The 17,273-nt window shown below is 48.4% G+C and overlaps 2 protein-coding genes across 9 annotated transcripts in view; both read left to right on the forward strand.

The window, feature by feature from the left end:
• LOC135914492 (kielin/chordin-like protein) overlaps nucleotides 1–17,273 on the forward strand; it is a 584,091-nt gene that overhangs the window by 42,852 nt on the left and 523,966 nt on the right. The gene's annotated exons all lie outside the window — the stretch shown is intronic.
• Nucleotides 15,621–17,273, forward strand: part of LOC135914491 (multiple epidermal growth factor-like domains protein 10) — a 164,316-nt gene continuing 162,663 nt past the window's right edge. For all 7 annotated transcript variants that reach the window (XM_070523573.1, XM_070523574.1, XM_070523578.1 and 4 more), the window contains exon 1: nucleotides 15,621–15,775. In XM_070523573.1, coding sequence (XP_070379674.1) covers nucleotides 15,688–15,775 — 88 coding nt within the window. In that variant the 5' untranslated portion in view covers nucleotides 15,621–15,687. The remainder of the gene's footprint in view (nucleotides 15,776–17,273) is intronic.

Genomic DNA, 17,273 nt, shown 5'->3' on the forward strand with positions numbered 1-17,273 from the left:
GGTTCCTAGCGGATCAAATCAATCAGGTCTGGGCTTCCGGCAGGGTCCCACCGGAATGGAAGAACGCCACCAGGGTTCTCATTCCCAAGCCCAACAAGCCCTCGGGCGTCGAGAACCTAAGACCCATATCACTCACGTCGTGCGTGGCCAAGGCGGCGGAACACGCCATTCAGAACAGAATCTCCAGATTCCTCGAAACCAAGGGACTGTTACCACACACCCTCATCGGATTTAGACCCGGTCTATCAACTCAAGACACCATGATTTTAATCAAGCACTAAATCATTGATGACCCCATTAGAAACGCCAAGGCCATGCTTGGGTTGGATCTAGATTAAGCGTTCGACAACCTCTCTCACCAATACATTGTGGACACCATTTCCAAACTCAACCGCGGAGCTAGGTTCCACTCGTACGTCAAGTCATTCTTGGATAACAGGACGGCTACGCTCCGATTTGCCGACCTCTCCACGGAGACTCTCTCACTGGGGGGCAGGGGCACTCCCCAAGGTTCGGTCATCTCCCCTATGCATTTCAACCTTGCCATGGCGGGACTTGCTGAGAAACTAGGGCAGATCCACGGGCTCGAGCATACCATATACGCAGATGACATCACCATGTGGGTGTCCAAAGGAACCCTGTGCTGACAGATGATGCAGGACAGATGTCCTGCATCAGTGCAGGACATCTTGCAAGAAGCAGTGAACGCCATAGAAGAATTTCTAATTCCCACAGGACTCAGATGCTCGCCTACCAAGTCGGAGCTGCTTGTACGCAGACCCACGCAGAAGGGCCGCAGGCCATACTCGTCAGACTTCGTATATAATCAAGAAATTACCGTACGAACCACTTCGGGACACGCCATACCGTGCGTCGAAAAAATCAGAATCCTGGGTATGATCGCAGAGACTAAAGACGTCAATGCCTCTACGGTTGAGAAGCTCATCACCAAAACCAACAACGCTATTGGGCTCATCAGAAGAATTGCCAATAGACACAGGGGCCTCAAGGAACATAATCTCATCAAACTCATACACGCGTTCGTCACCTGTCGCTTCGCATACGTTGCGGCAATGCTCAATTGGACACGATCTGAAAGAGACAGACTGAATGCCCAAATCAGAAAGGTCACCAAGCAAGCCCTCGGCATTCCAACCAGCACCAGCAACGAGAAGCTGGGGTACCTGGGCATGCACAACACCCTGGAAGAAATTGCCGAAGCCCAGGAGCGCGCCCCGCTTGCTAGGCTTTCGACGACGCCTCCGGGGCATGCGATCCTAGAGAAGCTAGGCTTTGCACAAGGAGACATAGAAAAAGACTTTGCGGACCTCCCACGGGACATCCGCGCCAAGATCATGGTCCGCCCTATACCCAGAAACGTACACCCCGAAAACAACAGGGGCAGACGACAAGCGAGAGGACAATTCCTTCTTAACTAAGCCTTGGCGAACCGTGAATGCTCAGCTTTTGTGGACGCGGCGGCATACACGGAAAACAAAGCTTTCGCAGTGGCGGTTCTGGACGGCCGTGGATCCACAAGATATGCAGCCACGGTAATTGCAAGGAAGCCTGAACAGGCCGAACAGGTTGCGATCGCTGTTGCGCTCACCGACGACAATCTTACCCATATCTACAGCGACTCTATAGCCGCTGTCAGAGCTTTCCAAAAGGGCACGGTCTGCGCACAGGCTCTCAGAATTGTTTCAAAGAAAGAGATTAAGAACCACTTCATATACTGGTTCCCAGCACACTTAGGACCAAAGATCGGCGACGTCCCCAACCTTAACGAGGCGGCACACGAGGCTGCGCGCGCGCTTACAGACCGCGCGGCTTCACCCAACCACTCGGAGAATAAGGACGCGCCCACTACATACAATGAAATCACTAAACACTACTACCTACAACGCAGACATTATAGCACGCCACACCGCACGCTCATTCAAGCTCAAGGGGTTACACTCAGAATGCTACAAACAGACACATACCCCACTCAAAACAGATTACAACATTACATGCCTGAGCTCTACGACAAGTCTCATTACACCAATTGCAATACATCCCTTAATGTATATCATTTACTCTGGCCGTGCTCGCAAGCTCACGTAAACTACGAACAGGACAAGTGCAAGTTTGAAGAAGCAATTCGGAGCGAAGAACTCGCTCCCCAACTCTGGGCCGTCCACCAGGTCCACGACGCCGCCAGGAAACTCAACCTCGCGGTTCCGTCGTGGGAGACGCCCACTCCATGAGAGCCCAAAGCTCTAGTGGCCTGCAGGACCTGAATAAAGTTGATTTCCTTCCTTCATTCTCGTAGGTTTGGCATAGAAATGCTTACGCATATAGAACATACACTTTGATCTACGTATCATTCCAGGGAAGAGAAACAGTGGGGAACGGGATTTAAGGCAACATCATGATGACATAATTATCTCACAGCAAAGCTGGGGCACGCCATTGCCTTCACCGGCAGTAACGTCGTTTCTCTCTCACCGCAGAGCGCGCTCGCAGCGATCTCTCTCCGACTGCATAAGAGGTTCGAAAATGCGTCCCTGTATTTAATTAAATTAAATGTGCAGCCGCGGTGTCTCACTTGGTAATTCCAGCGCATAACCGCGTCATAAACACTATTGGGATGAGTCCATGACAGCTGCAGGTGTATATACATATATATATATATATATATATATATATATATATATATATATATATATATATATATAGACACGGAGTTTGTACTTCGCTGGATAGCTTCTATATATATTAAAGACTCTTCCGATTGTCCACAACTCCTTAAATGTTACCCTAATGACGGCGAAATACGCGCGTGGCGAATGTGTATATATACAGTTGAACAAATTTGCGTGATTCTATATTTCATGGGTTCCATGTTCCCCTGCGATGGAGATATTTTAAATCAGTTTATTTTTTTCTCATTGAAGAGAGGCAAATACTCAGTGATAAAACCAGGTAACGTTGGCATCAAAAATGGTCTATAAGAAGCGGCACATACACAGTGGCACATAGACAGTGAACGAAGCTGATCCAACGATCGTTTTGAAGCCACTTCCTTAACTATAGCAGCCGGTGCGTTACACATAAAGCCATGCACTACCAAGTGAATCAAGTTGACTTGCAAGAAGCTACCTGCCGATAAACAAACATGCAGAGACACTGACAAACATGCAGCGACTTGGTGAAAATCTCGAAAATGCGAATTTTATTATAACTGAAATAGTCTGCTCTCGATTTCTCCAACCAATCCCGCATATTCTTCCCACAGCACTTGCGCTCAATGCGCCTGTCCGCCCGGAGAGAAGAAGTGCAATCTTCTCGGCAACAGGTGCGATTGTATCGATGGGAAATACTACATGCCTGGTTCCGACGAATGTGTCCAAAATGAAGAGGACTGTAGTTTTCTCAGCCCGGCGAGGAAAGACTCCCGTTTAAGTCTGTTACGAGCGTGGCAGTGACGTTGAATTTTGAAAAAAAAAATGCAATTTTGAAGTTGAATAAAGATGATGCCACGTTGAAATGCAAGAACCAACTACTCGAATTTTCTCTTCTTTTTTCTCCTCGTGCGCTCGTTCCCCTCACACCTTCTCGGACTTCGTTGTCATCGGTGCGTCACCACATCGGCACTGCGACAGGGTGCCACACTGCATAGACGGAGTCTCAGCTCTGATGAAGGCGATGGGGGTCGCACAAAGTTCTTTGGTGGTCGTGGCTGACAGTGACGCTGCGGACGAATGTTGCATGGCCTCGTGGCACAAAGTACGCGGAAGAAGCAAGCGCGCATGTTGCAAGGTGACGCGCGGTTGTGTCGTCATTGCTTGCGTCGCCGAGGCGAGGACGCCTGAAACCTGAGATGCGTCGAAAATGTGGTCGAGGGACGTGAGCTATACACCCGGTGAGGTGCCGTCGGCGCCGTATTTTCGCGAGTGGTAATGGGTGAACCTCGCGCACGCCGTTTTGGCGTCATTGCGACCGGAAAGCGAGTGGTGTGGTAGCTCGCCTGGTGATTGGACACGACCGTTCAGGTATCATGAGGGCGATCGCTGGAGACCACTCGAGGCGTACTCGGCCGTGATGGAATTGACTTTGCTCGTGTGTTTCTATGACGCATGCATTACAATAGCCCCGGCATCATGTAGCGGCTGAGATGGTGCGGAAAACTTGGCATTTCGTGAATGAATACTTAACTGGACACTAGAAAATAGGGCAATGTTTGAGAAGAGTGACTGACCCTCATGACTGGTGAGCCTCGGGCCTCGCATTTTCGCCGTCAGCCCAGCCGGTTTGTAGACATTGCTTCTGGTCTGTTAGTTGTCGTGTTTAAAAGTGCCATCATAAATGAGTCCGTGGTCTGAGTGTGATCGACCAAGGGACAGGACGTGCATGACGAACCGCGGGCGGCCTCTACTTTCGTGTCGCTCACGCCAGTGTACAGAGAGTGAGTTCCAGCGGCGCTGAAGCTCCTCTACACCCAGTCTGTTTCACATTTATTAGGAATAGCATTCTTGCGATTGTTACAGTAGCACTTTCTTTTGTACAATTTCATCGTTTCATTTGGCTGATCTCTAAACTGGTGCAGTGCAAAAAAGATGGTCCGTTCCCCAAGATAGTACAGTCTAAAGATATTGGCCAAACCCGAAGGCAATCAACTAAAAAAATGTGAGCATAACCTAGCTTATGGCGTCCTTCAATGAAAAAAAATTCTTTTGAACTATCTCTGAATTCACTTTTGTTCCCAAACAATGCTATGCGCATACTTGTATATGCATCATAGGCGAGTTCAGCCACAGTGTTTTTTTTTGTTTTTTTTTTTCATTTCAACAACGTACTCTTCTAGCAGTGGGAGTGCCTAGAGCTAGAGCGTCCGCGTCCTATGCCGATAGTAATGGGTTCAAATGCCGGTACCGCCTGGAACCCACCTGATTCTTTTCTGTATTCCCGAACTGTTCCTCGGCTTTGAATGGGATGTTTCACGTGGCTCCCAGAGACCTCACACTCTGCGAGGTCTCTGGGTGCCAGGTGTCCGCACTCCCAGCCAGGTGCCCGGCCAACACGAGATTCTAACGTTTAGGAAGGACACCCACCTGGTGGTAAATTCCATGTATTGAACTGGTAGACATCCTTGTCGGTACAAATCTCTCCCAAGCCAGACAACTTGTCTGTACAAATCTCTCCCAAGCCATGAACCTCCGGCAAGCAGGGAGCTAGGCAGTTGGGGCTTCTCGCACCTACTTTAAATCTGGTGGGTGTCCGGCAGATCCGGGCGCGCTACCCACTGGGCTACGGCTGTGTTAGTAAGATCTTATTACTAAGAAACTTGTACCTTGTGGACGAAGCGTCATCTAGCGCGGTTTTTGTAGAGACAAAGATCACAATATACTTGGTCAAAATAGCAGCAACTTTAATTAAAAAGCCTTCCGTCACGTGGCGTTGTTTGTGAAAACGCCATAAACCACTTCTATCAATTTCAAAGTGATACCATGCACAGTAGTGAATATCAAGCCTCTCAACGGATCTGACTGATGAATATATTCTACAATTCCACATGCCCTACATGGGTTTACAACAATCAAGTAACCTTGATTCACCCGCTGCCAACTTCCGCATAAGGAAACGTATGCTGATGGAAGAACTAAAGTAGAGAGGAGATGAAGTGATCGTGTTAGGCCAATTTATGGCGCGATTATTCCTGAATATTGTCTAGCACATCAATATTTTCACGGATGTGAAAGAAATTGTGTCGACAGAAGGCGAAGTCTCCTGTAGCATCGCCATCTCGCGATACTGGCGCGAAAATTCACTCAGTAGTACACCTCACCATCCTTTTCATTATTAATGGGAAGAAATCGGGTGGACCCCTTTGTGGATATGTGTAACGCAGTCGTCGTCGTGTTCGTTCCAACACAGACGTCTGCGTTAGGTTACGTTTCTGCTTCTTAAATATTGGAAAAGTAAAAGCAGCGGCTCACAGAAGTGCTTCTTCTACTGCATTTTCACTCGTTTGCTAATTGACCAAATCCCATTATTTTTCCTGAACTGAGCCCGCTTCCCAGTGTTTCTAGACTGCTTCGTTGAGTCGTGCACATTTGTTACATAGCTCGACAGAGAAGGTTTCAAAACTTTCACATGCATGTGAATAATGTGAGCTTTGTAACACGCAATAACACACGAGGCACCACTTCTTTTTCACGCGCAAGCGTACGTGCCCCATCTGTGAAATCGGCGAGATTATGTGTCACCGCGAGGGCAGCCAGTGCCGGGCGAAGGAGGTGCCTGCAGGTGGGGAAGAAAACCGCCTGCCGGGGAAAGTACGACGGAGCGCGCTAACCGTGTGGAAAAGCAACGCCATCTAGAGGACTGTCTAGGTGGCGTTGAGCGAAGCGGGGAAGGAGAAAGAAGGCGAGTCGCTGCGAAGGAGGAGGAGGGTAGACGTAGTTGCACTGTTTCCTAACCGTTGCTGTGGGTTTTGTGTGCGTTGTGGACGTACAGGGTTCGTCTGAAGATCGACAGGCCGTGCGCCGACTGAGAATGATGCAGCAGCGAAGCAAGCGGCGACAAGCCCAGCGCAAGCCGACCGACGCCGAAGCCGTCGCCAAGCGCCGGGCACGAGCTCAACAAGTCCGGGAAGAGCGCGGTGTTGCAAATGGGTCGCAAGCCCCAAGGGTAGCGTTGGCCTGGCGGCCTGGGACACAACTGGAAGCATTTGAAGGTCCTGGCAAAGCATGAGTCGACTGCTAACAGAACAACTTGTTTATTCTAGCATCGCAAAAGAGCGACCTGTCGGCTCGACCGAAGTGGAGAGACGGGAGAGCACGTTACTCGACGGAATAATTCGGAGCCTCTCTCTTTGCGCCCGGGGGCAGCTGCTTTTATACTCTCGGATTTGAGGGCAAGGAGGAACAGCTTGCGAGAGGCACCCGTGACGGCGGGGCACGGACACGCTGAGAGACATGTTGAGACAAGAAGTGACGCATCCGCCGCGCCGGCACCGGTCAGACCTCCTCGCTTCACAGCTGGGGAGCTCCTCTCCCCGGCTGCCGCGCTTTGACAAGCGTAGGCACCAACGTGCACACACACTCACACACACACAGAAAGACACGTGGCATTGAAACAGGCCTGGACGCACTTGGCGGGGAGGCGTTGCGGCAGCGCTGAACGGGCCGAAATGTCCGCCGCTTTGAACGAAGCGCTGGCGTCCGTTGCATCCGCGCCGCCTATACCGCGCATCGTAGGCGAAACGTAACAGACCGCCCCGCCGGGAGAAGGAGATCCCGATGGTCAGGGGACTGCATCCGCTGTCCGGAGGGATGTCGCTCGATGATGCTCATAACCGAAGTCGGTCGTCCCTCGGATTTTCTTCAGCGCAGCGCACAGAGAAGGCCTCGTTCTCACGTTCAGGTTCACACAGGACACTGAAAAGTGACTTCGGGAGAGTTGCCATTTTTGTTCTCGTTCCCAGCAAGCGTTAGAACTACGCCGAAACTCAACCGCTCAGTCAGCAAGCACGATACAACCCTCACTAAGCCCTGCCAGGCTCTTTCCCCTTTTATATTACTGCCTACTTCCTTACAGTCCAGCAGCACTCAGAACGCGTCCACAAATTGGAAAATTGCACTAGTAACCACATCATGACTTTGAAACACTAAACAAAAGCAATATGTTAAAAATCCTACCTCAGGAAGAAAAACATCAGTAACAAACAACCTTGAGGCTGATTCCTACGTTAGGGGCCTCGACGTAAGCCATCGGCGTTACCGTTGAGACTCCCCTTTTTGTAACGCACCTCAGAGGAATATTGCTGCAAAGCGAGGCTCCAGCTCAGGAGGCGGCCATTTGTGGAAGAGATTGTCTGCAGCCATTGGAGAGGACAGTGATCCGTCTCGAAGCATGCGAAGCGGAGACCGCAGCGAGCGACCGTGCACCAGCTCAGCTGGCGAAAACCCCGTAGCCGCATGCGGCGCGGTCCTTAATGCAAACATCACCCCAGGCAGACACAGCTCCCAGCCAGTTTGTTGTTCAAAACACAATGCTCTCAACACGCGCTTCATGACGGAGTGAAGCTTCTCAACGGAATTCGACTGTGGGTGGTACACTGAGCTGTGTAACAGCTTCATCCCGCACCTTTCCACAAAACGAGCATTTTGCTTTTCGATACCTTCCTTGACATTGCAGCGCATGTTTTCTAGGCTGCCATCCTTTTTTTGCTCGGCTATCAAAGCAGACCGGCTGACTTTTATCAACCTATTCAGTCCATCCGACGTAGGCGCGATGAGCAAAGCTGCAGATAGCTCTTCCAACTTTCCCGTGTCGGGCATTTCCTCTCCAGTATCTGGTGCCTTTCAATTTTATTCAGTTCGGACGTGCTCTGAATATCAGCTTGCTTCGCCTCCGACCCTTTCTCATTGTTCGACAACGTCGGCACCGCAACTACCGCCTTTGCAGCGAGCTCCCGAACTCTCGATCTGGTTAAGGCCTGAACGCCAGCCTCACCAAACAAAAGCCCCTTCTCGCGCAGGGGATGATCCGACCTGTTCGAATATAGGTACGGGTACTGGGGGGGGGGGCAGCATAGATGACACTGCGGCCTCCGTCTCAAGTGCTAAGTGCTCCGAAAGGTCCTTCAATAAGCACTTTAGCTACGGGCAGACACACGCTATGAGCTTCCACGGCTTGCTTTAGCCACGGGCAGACACACGCTATGAGCTTCCATGGCTTGCTTGATCCATGCGCACTCGCCCCTGAACATATCGGGTTCTACCTAAGAGGGGTGAACTACATCCATTGTAGCTGCGGAATCGCGAAGCACTCGGCACTCTTTCCCGTTCACGAGGAGGTCTCGCATGTAAGGCTCGAGAAGCTTCATGTTCTCGTTAGTGCTGCATAATGATAAAAACACGACTTTTGTTTTTGTTTCTGGACACTGCGCCGAAACGTGACCCGGCTTCTGACACGTATAACACACGCCCGCTTGCCTCGTCTCGAACCGCTTTCTGCGTTCGGCTTCGGCTGCCGCCGTCTCCTTAGGTTCGGTCGGACTACTTTCACTCGCATCCGCACTACGTGTGTTCCCCCTTGCTCTCATGGGTGTGAACTTCGGCCTCTCAAACTTGGAGCCAAATTCACCCTTTTGACCGCCTTTAGCTCCGCGAGCCCGACGCGTCACAAACTCCTCGGCTAGCTCAGCGGCTTTAGCCACCGTACTAACATCTGGCCTATCCAAGACCCAGTACCGCACGTTCTCAGGTAACCGACTATAAAACTGTTCCAGCCCGAAACACTGCAGAACATTCTCGTGGTCACCAAACGCTTTGTCTTCTTTGAGCCACTCCTGCATGTTTGACATAAGCCTGTAGGCAAACTCTGTATATGACTCACTTTTGCCCTTCTCATTTTCCCGAAACTTCCGATGGAACGCCTCCGCTGACAGCCTGTACTTTTTTAGCAGACTCGATTTCACTTTGCCGAAATCCTCTGCCTCCTCTCTCTTCAAGCGAGCGACTGCGTCAGCCGCCTCGCCGGGTAACAAAGTGAGCAAGCGCTGTGGCCACGTTTCCCGAGAGAACCCCTGTTTCTCGCACGTTCGCTCAAAGTTAACCAGGAACAAACCAATGTCCTCTCCAAGCTTAAACGGCCGCATCAGGTCAGTCATTTTGAGCAATACTCGTTCTCCTGCACCGTGTGCCTGACTTCCATTACGAGCGCGTTCCATCTCTATCTCGAGACGCTTCATTTCCAAAGCGTGTTGACGGTCGCGCTCTTCTTTACGTTCGCGCTCGTCTTTCTCTTTTTGCTCCTTAAGTTCGCGCTCCTGTCTTTTTGCCCTCTCCTCAGTGGTCTCAAGGAATTCCGACAGCTCGTCATTTTCAGCTTCTAATTCAAGAATAGCCCTTAGCAGTTCTGGTTTTCTGAGTTTGTCTGAGACATCCAGACCCAACTCTCTTTCAAGCTCCAGCAATTTCGGTTTGCGCACCGACTTCAAATCAATGGCTGCTCTGAATTCTGCTTTCGCTACTGCCTACTATTGTCTTGCCGCAAACTAACCGGGCAGCAACGACAACCACAATTACCAGCTCTGTTTCTGACACTAACAAAAGCCTGGCAAAACTCAGAAGAAGAAAGTCCCGCACTCACCAAACCTCGCAACCAAGATTTCAGCGCAGTCGTTCCGCTGCAGGCAACCAGTGATCACACAGGACTCGTTGCACTGCTCCCGGATGGTCGTTGTGCTGCTCAGCATACAGTCAACCGCATATCTTCGCTGCTGGCCTCCGTTGTCGCAATCTCACCGCGGGCAAACAGTTGTTGCAATCTCACCGCTGGCACCAGTTGTCGCAATCGCGTCGCAAGCCCCAAGGGTTGCCTTGGCCTGGTGGCCTGGGGCACAACTGGAAGCATCCGAAGGTCCTGGCAAAGCATGAGTCGACTGCTAACAGAACAACTTGTTTATTCTAGTATCGCAAAAGAGTGGCCGGTCAGATCGACCGATGTGGAGAGACGGGAGAGCACGTTACTCGACGGAAGAATTCGGAGCCTCTCTCTCGGCGTCCGGGTCAGCTGCTTTTATACTCTCGGAGTTCAGGGCAAAAAGGAACGGCTTGCGAGAGGTGCCCGCGACGGCGGGGCACGGACATGCTGAGAGACACGTTCAGACAAGAAGTGACGCATCCGCGGGGCCGGCGCCAGTCAGACCTTCTCGCTTCACAGCTGGGGAGCTCCTCTCCCCGGCTGCTGCGCTTTGACAAGCGTGGGCACCAACATGCACACACATTCACACACACACAAAGACACGTGACATTGAAACATGCCTGGACGCGCTTGGCGGGGAGGCGTTGCGGCAGCGCTGAACGGGCCGAAATGTCCGCCGCTTTGAACGAAGCCACGGCGTCCGTTGCATCCGCGCCGGCTATACCGCGCGTCGTAGGCGAAACGTAACAGCGGGCTTGGCGTGCCCAGGAGCCTCCAGGGGAAGAAGGAGAATGGCAAAATTACTAGCGGGAATAGCAATTTACCATATTGCTTAATTTCTTACGGCACCTTACCATCTTTCCTAATGGTACTTCGTTACACTTTGTAAGAATAAAAAAACTGACATAATACATACAAAATAAAAAATAATACTTGGTAAAACCGCCACACTTAACACGATCAAAGCATCTTTAAAATATTCAGCGGATGATGCACAATAAAGGGAACGGCATCCTTACACTTGCGCGCAACCCGGGTCCACGAAGTGAACTGTCGCTAACTTGTTTTCAAAATTTTACTTTGCCCATTGACCAGGAAGCTTATCTTCTCATCTACTCTTTTTTTTCATCTAGAATGGCTATCGCAATATTGCACAGTAAGCACAGTGCATGTGATTTATAATCTCGATAAATTCCTTTACCTACAATATAAATATACAAAAGTGCAAATTATCCATGTTCACCATTCGCATAAGGGAGCAATGAGAGGTGGATTTCATGCAAAGATTTTACCTATGCGCACCAAACTTGCTATTTAAAATTCTCGAAGAACGCGATAACGCTAAATAAATGCTGAGAGCTGCAGATTCCCAGGTCGCACATGTCTGTGTCCCAGCTGAGCTAGAACGCACTCAGCGAGGATAGCGAAGATGTTCGTGTACACATTTTTTACCCTATACCAACTTGAGTAGTTTATTTTAGGCGCTGCCACGAACCATTTTAGCGAGCTAGAATTACAAATAAAATTGCGCAAATATCAGTGAACCAGCGAATCTCACATAAAATGCAATCCCATCGTGTCTGTAAAAGACCTTGAGCTAAGTTCTCCACTCACTTTGTCCTGCGATCTAGCAAACGCTTGCACAGTACTTAGCTGTCAGGGAGGGTGACGAGCGATTAACGTTTCAGCGTCACGCAACGCAACTAGGGCACGTGAACCCTGTGCGTGGAGCTAGAGTTAAGACGCTTCTTTCTTATTAATAAACATTGACTATTAACAAAGAACACGCGATATATAAAGGAGATAGCTTTAATATCATGCCACAGACATGTCAAATGGAGTAATCGCGTGGACAACAAACAGATTAAGTTACCCACGCTTGTTACAACTGCCAAGATATATCACCGACAATTCCTCCTGTAGTCCTGAATTTTACTACCAGACAACGTTCGCCACCATAATTGTAAAGGTATGAATGTGAATGAATGTATTTTGTTTATTGGCGCAAGGGACAAGTATGGCCAGATTGTAAAGGTAGGGAAGAACAAGTTTTCGTAACCATGACCCATTAGCCGAAATGTTACACGGCAATGCATCCATTGCGTTACCGCTATTATTCCTTGGTCACGCAGCAGAATTATCGCACCGCGACCGCTTTAACGCCTTCCAATGTTTGCGGCGTAAATTTTGTTGGCACTGAAGTTGGGCTTTGAAAAGGAGGAGGAACTGCAAACATCATGAGGGATTTAATGATCTCTTTGTGTTACGCGTAAAGCTTCACGTAGCAGGGTCCGTACTTTAGCAGGTAAAAAAATCTAACATCGTGTTCGACTGCGTTACACAGTCAGGCCTCATTACAGCAAAATGGCAAAGGAAGTGAAATTCTCCCTAAAATTCCCATGGAGATCTGTTCATTTCAAACCTCGTTTCAACGAAGTAAAATTTTCCTGCCAATGCATAGGACGAACTATATTTCTCTGCGAAACAATATATATATATATATATATAAATTATTTATTTATTTCGAAAATGACATACAAATACGGTAACTGACCTAACTTACGCTTGCTCTCTGAATGTACCTACCGCTCTCCGCGGGACTCAGCCAACATTCGGTGCGGAAGTTCAAGACTCCTGTGTGCCCACGTTGAATACGTTATTGAGCTACACTATTTCTTTTCGCCTGTAACTGCGCTTGAGCAGCAGCTCACTATCGCAATCGCACTTCCCTGTCTAGCTGTGGCCCCGCGCAGGCAAGTACAGCTATGTGTGGCCACCCAGACTGCATCTGTGCAATTTCAGAAACCACGCCTAGCTGCGCCCAACCAACGCGAGCTAAGGGGGCTTTAGTGTCAGCCTACACAACGCGCCACATTGAAAATAGAGAAGTGCTATCGCGATCGTTGGTGTGCTTGCTAGCGCGTGGTGGTGCGAAAGATTCTGCGGCGTGCCACGTGGGCTGTGCACCTATAAGTAGCCTCTGAGATCGCGTAGGTTCCGGCGCACTCTCTGAGGCCACAAATCGACCAAGGCGTGCTGGTGCCGCGAGGCTCGTTAGCCTCTTCAATCACACAGCGGGGCCGCGTCCAGTGGCGTAGCTACGTCGTCTGGCCCCCGGGGCCCATAGGTCTTCTGTCACCCCCCCCCCCCCCCACGGCTGTAGTCAAAGAAGGCGAGGATATCAACAAGTGCCGGGTGTCTTCATACGTATGTGACACCCCCCCCCCACTTCCTCTGGCCCCTTGCACCCGGGGCCCACGGCCCCCCGCCCCCCCCCCCCTGTTGCTACGCCACTGGCCACGTCAGAGCGGCGCATCAGCCTGGATCAGCTGCGTAGCGAGTGCGCCATTTTGTGTGTCACGTGCCGTCTCCATGGAGTGTGGACTTTGCCTGGCAACTTGCAAGCTGTCTTCTGCCACCGCGTCGCCACTTCGCTGGCGCCAGGACGCTATCTACAAGCCAAGTGAAAGGCGGAAACAAAAGACTATCACACTGGAACGGAGGGCAGCTATTGTAGAGGCAGTCGCATCAAGGGCTAAGATGTCGTCTGTTGGACACACGGAAGAGTCTTTCGCTGTTTCATTAAACTTTCATCGCATACGTGAACATGTAGTGGTTTCGCGTACCACAATGTCATCTTGCACTGCACATGCGTAAAGTTGTGCATCCCTTTCGGCAAATACTCCACTAAAGGTCAATAATGGATATAAGAAATAATGGTGTGCCGAACCTTTTTTGACTGTCCCTTCAACTTCGTTGTAACGATGTTACACTGTATGTTGCCACGTGAAAATAAGCGAGAGTGTGTTTCTGGCTGGTCATCAAACTTGAACAGGAACCTATGGAATATGAAGTGCAAGCAGGTTATTTAATTCAAACGTTTCTTTTTGTGTAAAATGCAAAACTTCCTTTGTTCTTCTTGTAGTAAGAAAAAGCTCAAGAGAACTATTATCTCACGTTGGGTGATATAATGCATATAATGCAGCTCCTTTTGTCTACCTACCAAACAAACCTATTTTTTTTTTAGTCCCACCATAAAATATTCCCCTTACTTTTAGTGGCACGAGATGGGTCTCTACAACTATTTAACTCATTTTCAAGCCTCAGCCAGCCAAGCTTACGTGCGCCTACCGTATCAGGCTTCTTTCTGGGTTATACACATTAGCTTATGTACGTCTATACAATATCATCCTAAGAAATATTGCACATAAATGGCTCGACCTTAAGTTATATTTAAGCAGTAGTTGAGAAGCATCATCCCGGGTACTCCTGACAGCTTCAGAGAAGGACTGTAAACGTGCAATAGTTGAGAATCTAATAAAGGTGTCACGATGTTAGGCCTACGTTGAGCCATGTCCAGGGGGGGATGTTCCACATTCGTCCAACATGGCTCTGAGTGGCACTGGCTAACACTCCTAGGGCTAGATCTAGCAAACACAAATACCCAAGTTAATGGATGAACTGATAGCCGTGGCCGTGCCACTCAGAGCCGTCCAACATGGCTCTGAGTGGCACTGGCTGACACTCCTAGGGCTAGATCTAGCAAACACAAATACCCAAGTTAATGGATGAACTGATAGCCGTGGCCGTAGCACCATTGGTAGTGCAACGCACGCGCCACGCGGAGGTTGTGAGTTCAGCTCCCCCATGCGACAAGTTATCATTTCATCCGCTTTCATTTCCCTTAACTGCTTTGTACATTCCAAATTCAACCACAGTTAATTTCTCCGGTGCCTTCCTTCGCTTCGTTCTCTGTTGGCTTCATGTGGTCGGTGTTAGGCTCATGTCACATGTAATTTCTTTTTTTCAGATTATGAGGACGAAACAGTGGTTGCTGCAAACATAAAACACTGCTGTGGCATTGTTATCTGGAAACGTATGCAATTGCTTCCATGGTAAAGGACTTTGACATACTGCTGAGTTTGGAATTCCTATGACTAATTGATTACACTCATCAATTTGTGCCGGAATATGTAGCGTTCTCGCGCCCGATTCCTTCGAATTTTCAATATTGCTATTACACAACGTGTCGATTTTCTAGAAGTTCGGCCCAAATTAGAAACCTCTTGTAAATGTTTTAAGCTTTACTGTAGGCAACGTTTACAAATGGGTACTTTTTTCCTCGAAATCATTTTATCTTTAACTGCGTTTACAATTTCTTCTAGCAACGCGTGAAACCAAACTTCAACGCGAAAGTGCCAGCGTGTGGCTGTGTGTGTACTTTTGTTTCTAAGCAATTATGGCCCGATGTGCTTTGAAAGCTTTTCTAAGCTATGGAATCATATAAATTTTCTCAGGACAAAGGGAACTGCTTTGAAAGACGGTATTGTGAGACACACAGTCGGAGAGACTGTCAGACGCCCATCGCCAGGCTTTATTATCGTGTAGCTCCTTTATTATTATGAATTATAAAAAAACCATAAAAGTTTTCAAAGTCAGTTGCTATGCTTCTCATGAGCCAAAATTTAGTTACACTCAAAATTTCTCTGGATGCGTATTGGACTAACTATGAAATACTTTTCATTGTGCGCGTACTTGTGCATTCTACTTAATCTGGCGCTTCCAGATATTGTTTACGGTGAGCGTTATTTGTGATCGCGCTTCCTGTGCACGGCTTAATTTTGCGTTGGCTCGAAAATGGTTATCAACATCTTGAAATGTATCTGTTGCATGTAATTTCATTGCTGCCCCACTGGTAGCATCAAAGCGATCAAGGATTTTGGTCATGCATATGTTCACAGCTAAACGGCAGATCACTGTGGTTTGAATTAATGAGGCGAGCAGCTGTGGAATTTGCTGTGCTCAAGAGCGCTACAGAGCTTGCAGGCTCATTGTGTATCTCAATATAGACAGTAGAAACGTTCATCCTTAGCCGTGGGAACAAAATCAAAACCTTCGAAGGCCCATATAGATTGCCGTTGCACAGTCTAGGCGCAATTAAAACTGCGTTAGAGCGAGTTTTGCTCAGTATGTAGAGGAAGGAAGGAACTACCGAGGGCTCCAGGTTTGGTGTGAAGAGGGACTTCAATCTTGGTGCGTGAAGGGGTATATCCACGATCAGTAAGGAATACCTGCTGTTCTCATCCGGGGAGCAATTACATATATATATATATTTTTTTTTGCTGTTGGGGTTTTTTGCCTTGATAGCATTCTAGTTACAACTTCGTGCAATATCTTCAAAGATCCTATTCATTGTTCCTCTTACCCACTGCCACTGTCATGAGAATTATTTGGAGAAAATTAAGGTTACCTTCATTAATTCATTCATTCATTTCTTTTTATTTCTACTCTTGCCATACAACGTATCAGACACTGACTGAACCCATAGCCAGAGGCTAGTGTGGGGTTCAGGAACAAAAATACACTATGGCAATGACACAACACTTGTATAAAATAGAAAGCCCAAAATCACGGCGAAAGACCAAAGTACACTATACAATGAGGAGAAAATAATATAATATGCATTTTACAGGAGAATGAATAAAGATCTGTAATGAACACTGTACAACAAACACAAACCGCGAACGACTGTCACGTAGATCAAATAAGGCTCAAAAAGTATGTTCTTAATGCTTTATTTGTTTCGTGGGACTGTTTTATTTCTGGGGGTAAAGCATTCCAAACCTTGGTTCCTGAAAACTGCACCAATCTTTCACTGTAGATGTTATTATTCGGTGGCAGATTAAAGTTACTATGTGTGAGGTTTCTCGTCAGTCGAGAAGGACAGCGAAACAGGGAGGCATTGAAAGGTTGGTTATATTTTACTATGTTATTTACACACAGCGCTATCTTTAAAGACCGCAAAAGATCAAAAGGAAGGATATTTAATAGCTGAAAAATTGGTTTACTTGGTTCAGTATACTTGCTTTGAGTTATAATTCGGATAGCCCGTTTTTGTAATCGCCGGATAGGATCAAGGTAAGTGTCGTATGTTAAACCCCATGATTCTACACAGTATGTTAGATGACTGTTAATAAGGGCAAAATAAAGGGTACGCAGTGTATGTGTGTTAAAACAATCACGGGCCTGTAATAATGCATAACAGCCAGAAGCCAACTTTGAACAAATGGCGCTAA

Source organism: Dermacentor albipictus, chromosome 8 (assembly GCF_038994185.2).
Source record: "Dermacentor albipictus isolate Rhodes 1998 colony chromosome 8, USDA_Dalb.pri_finalv2, whole genome shotgun sequence".
NCBI classification, from domain to species: Eukaryota; Metazoa; Arthropoda; class Arachnida; order Ixodida; family Ixodidae; genus Dermacentor; species Dermacentor albipictus.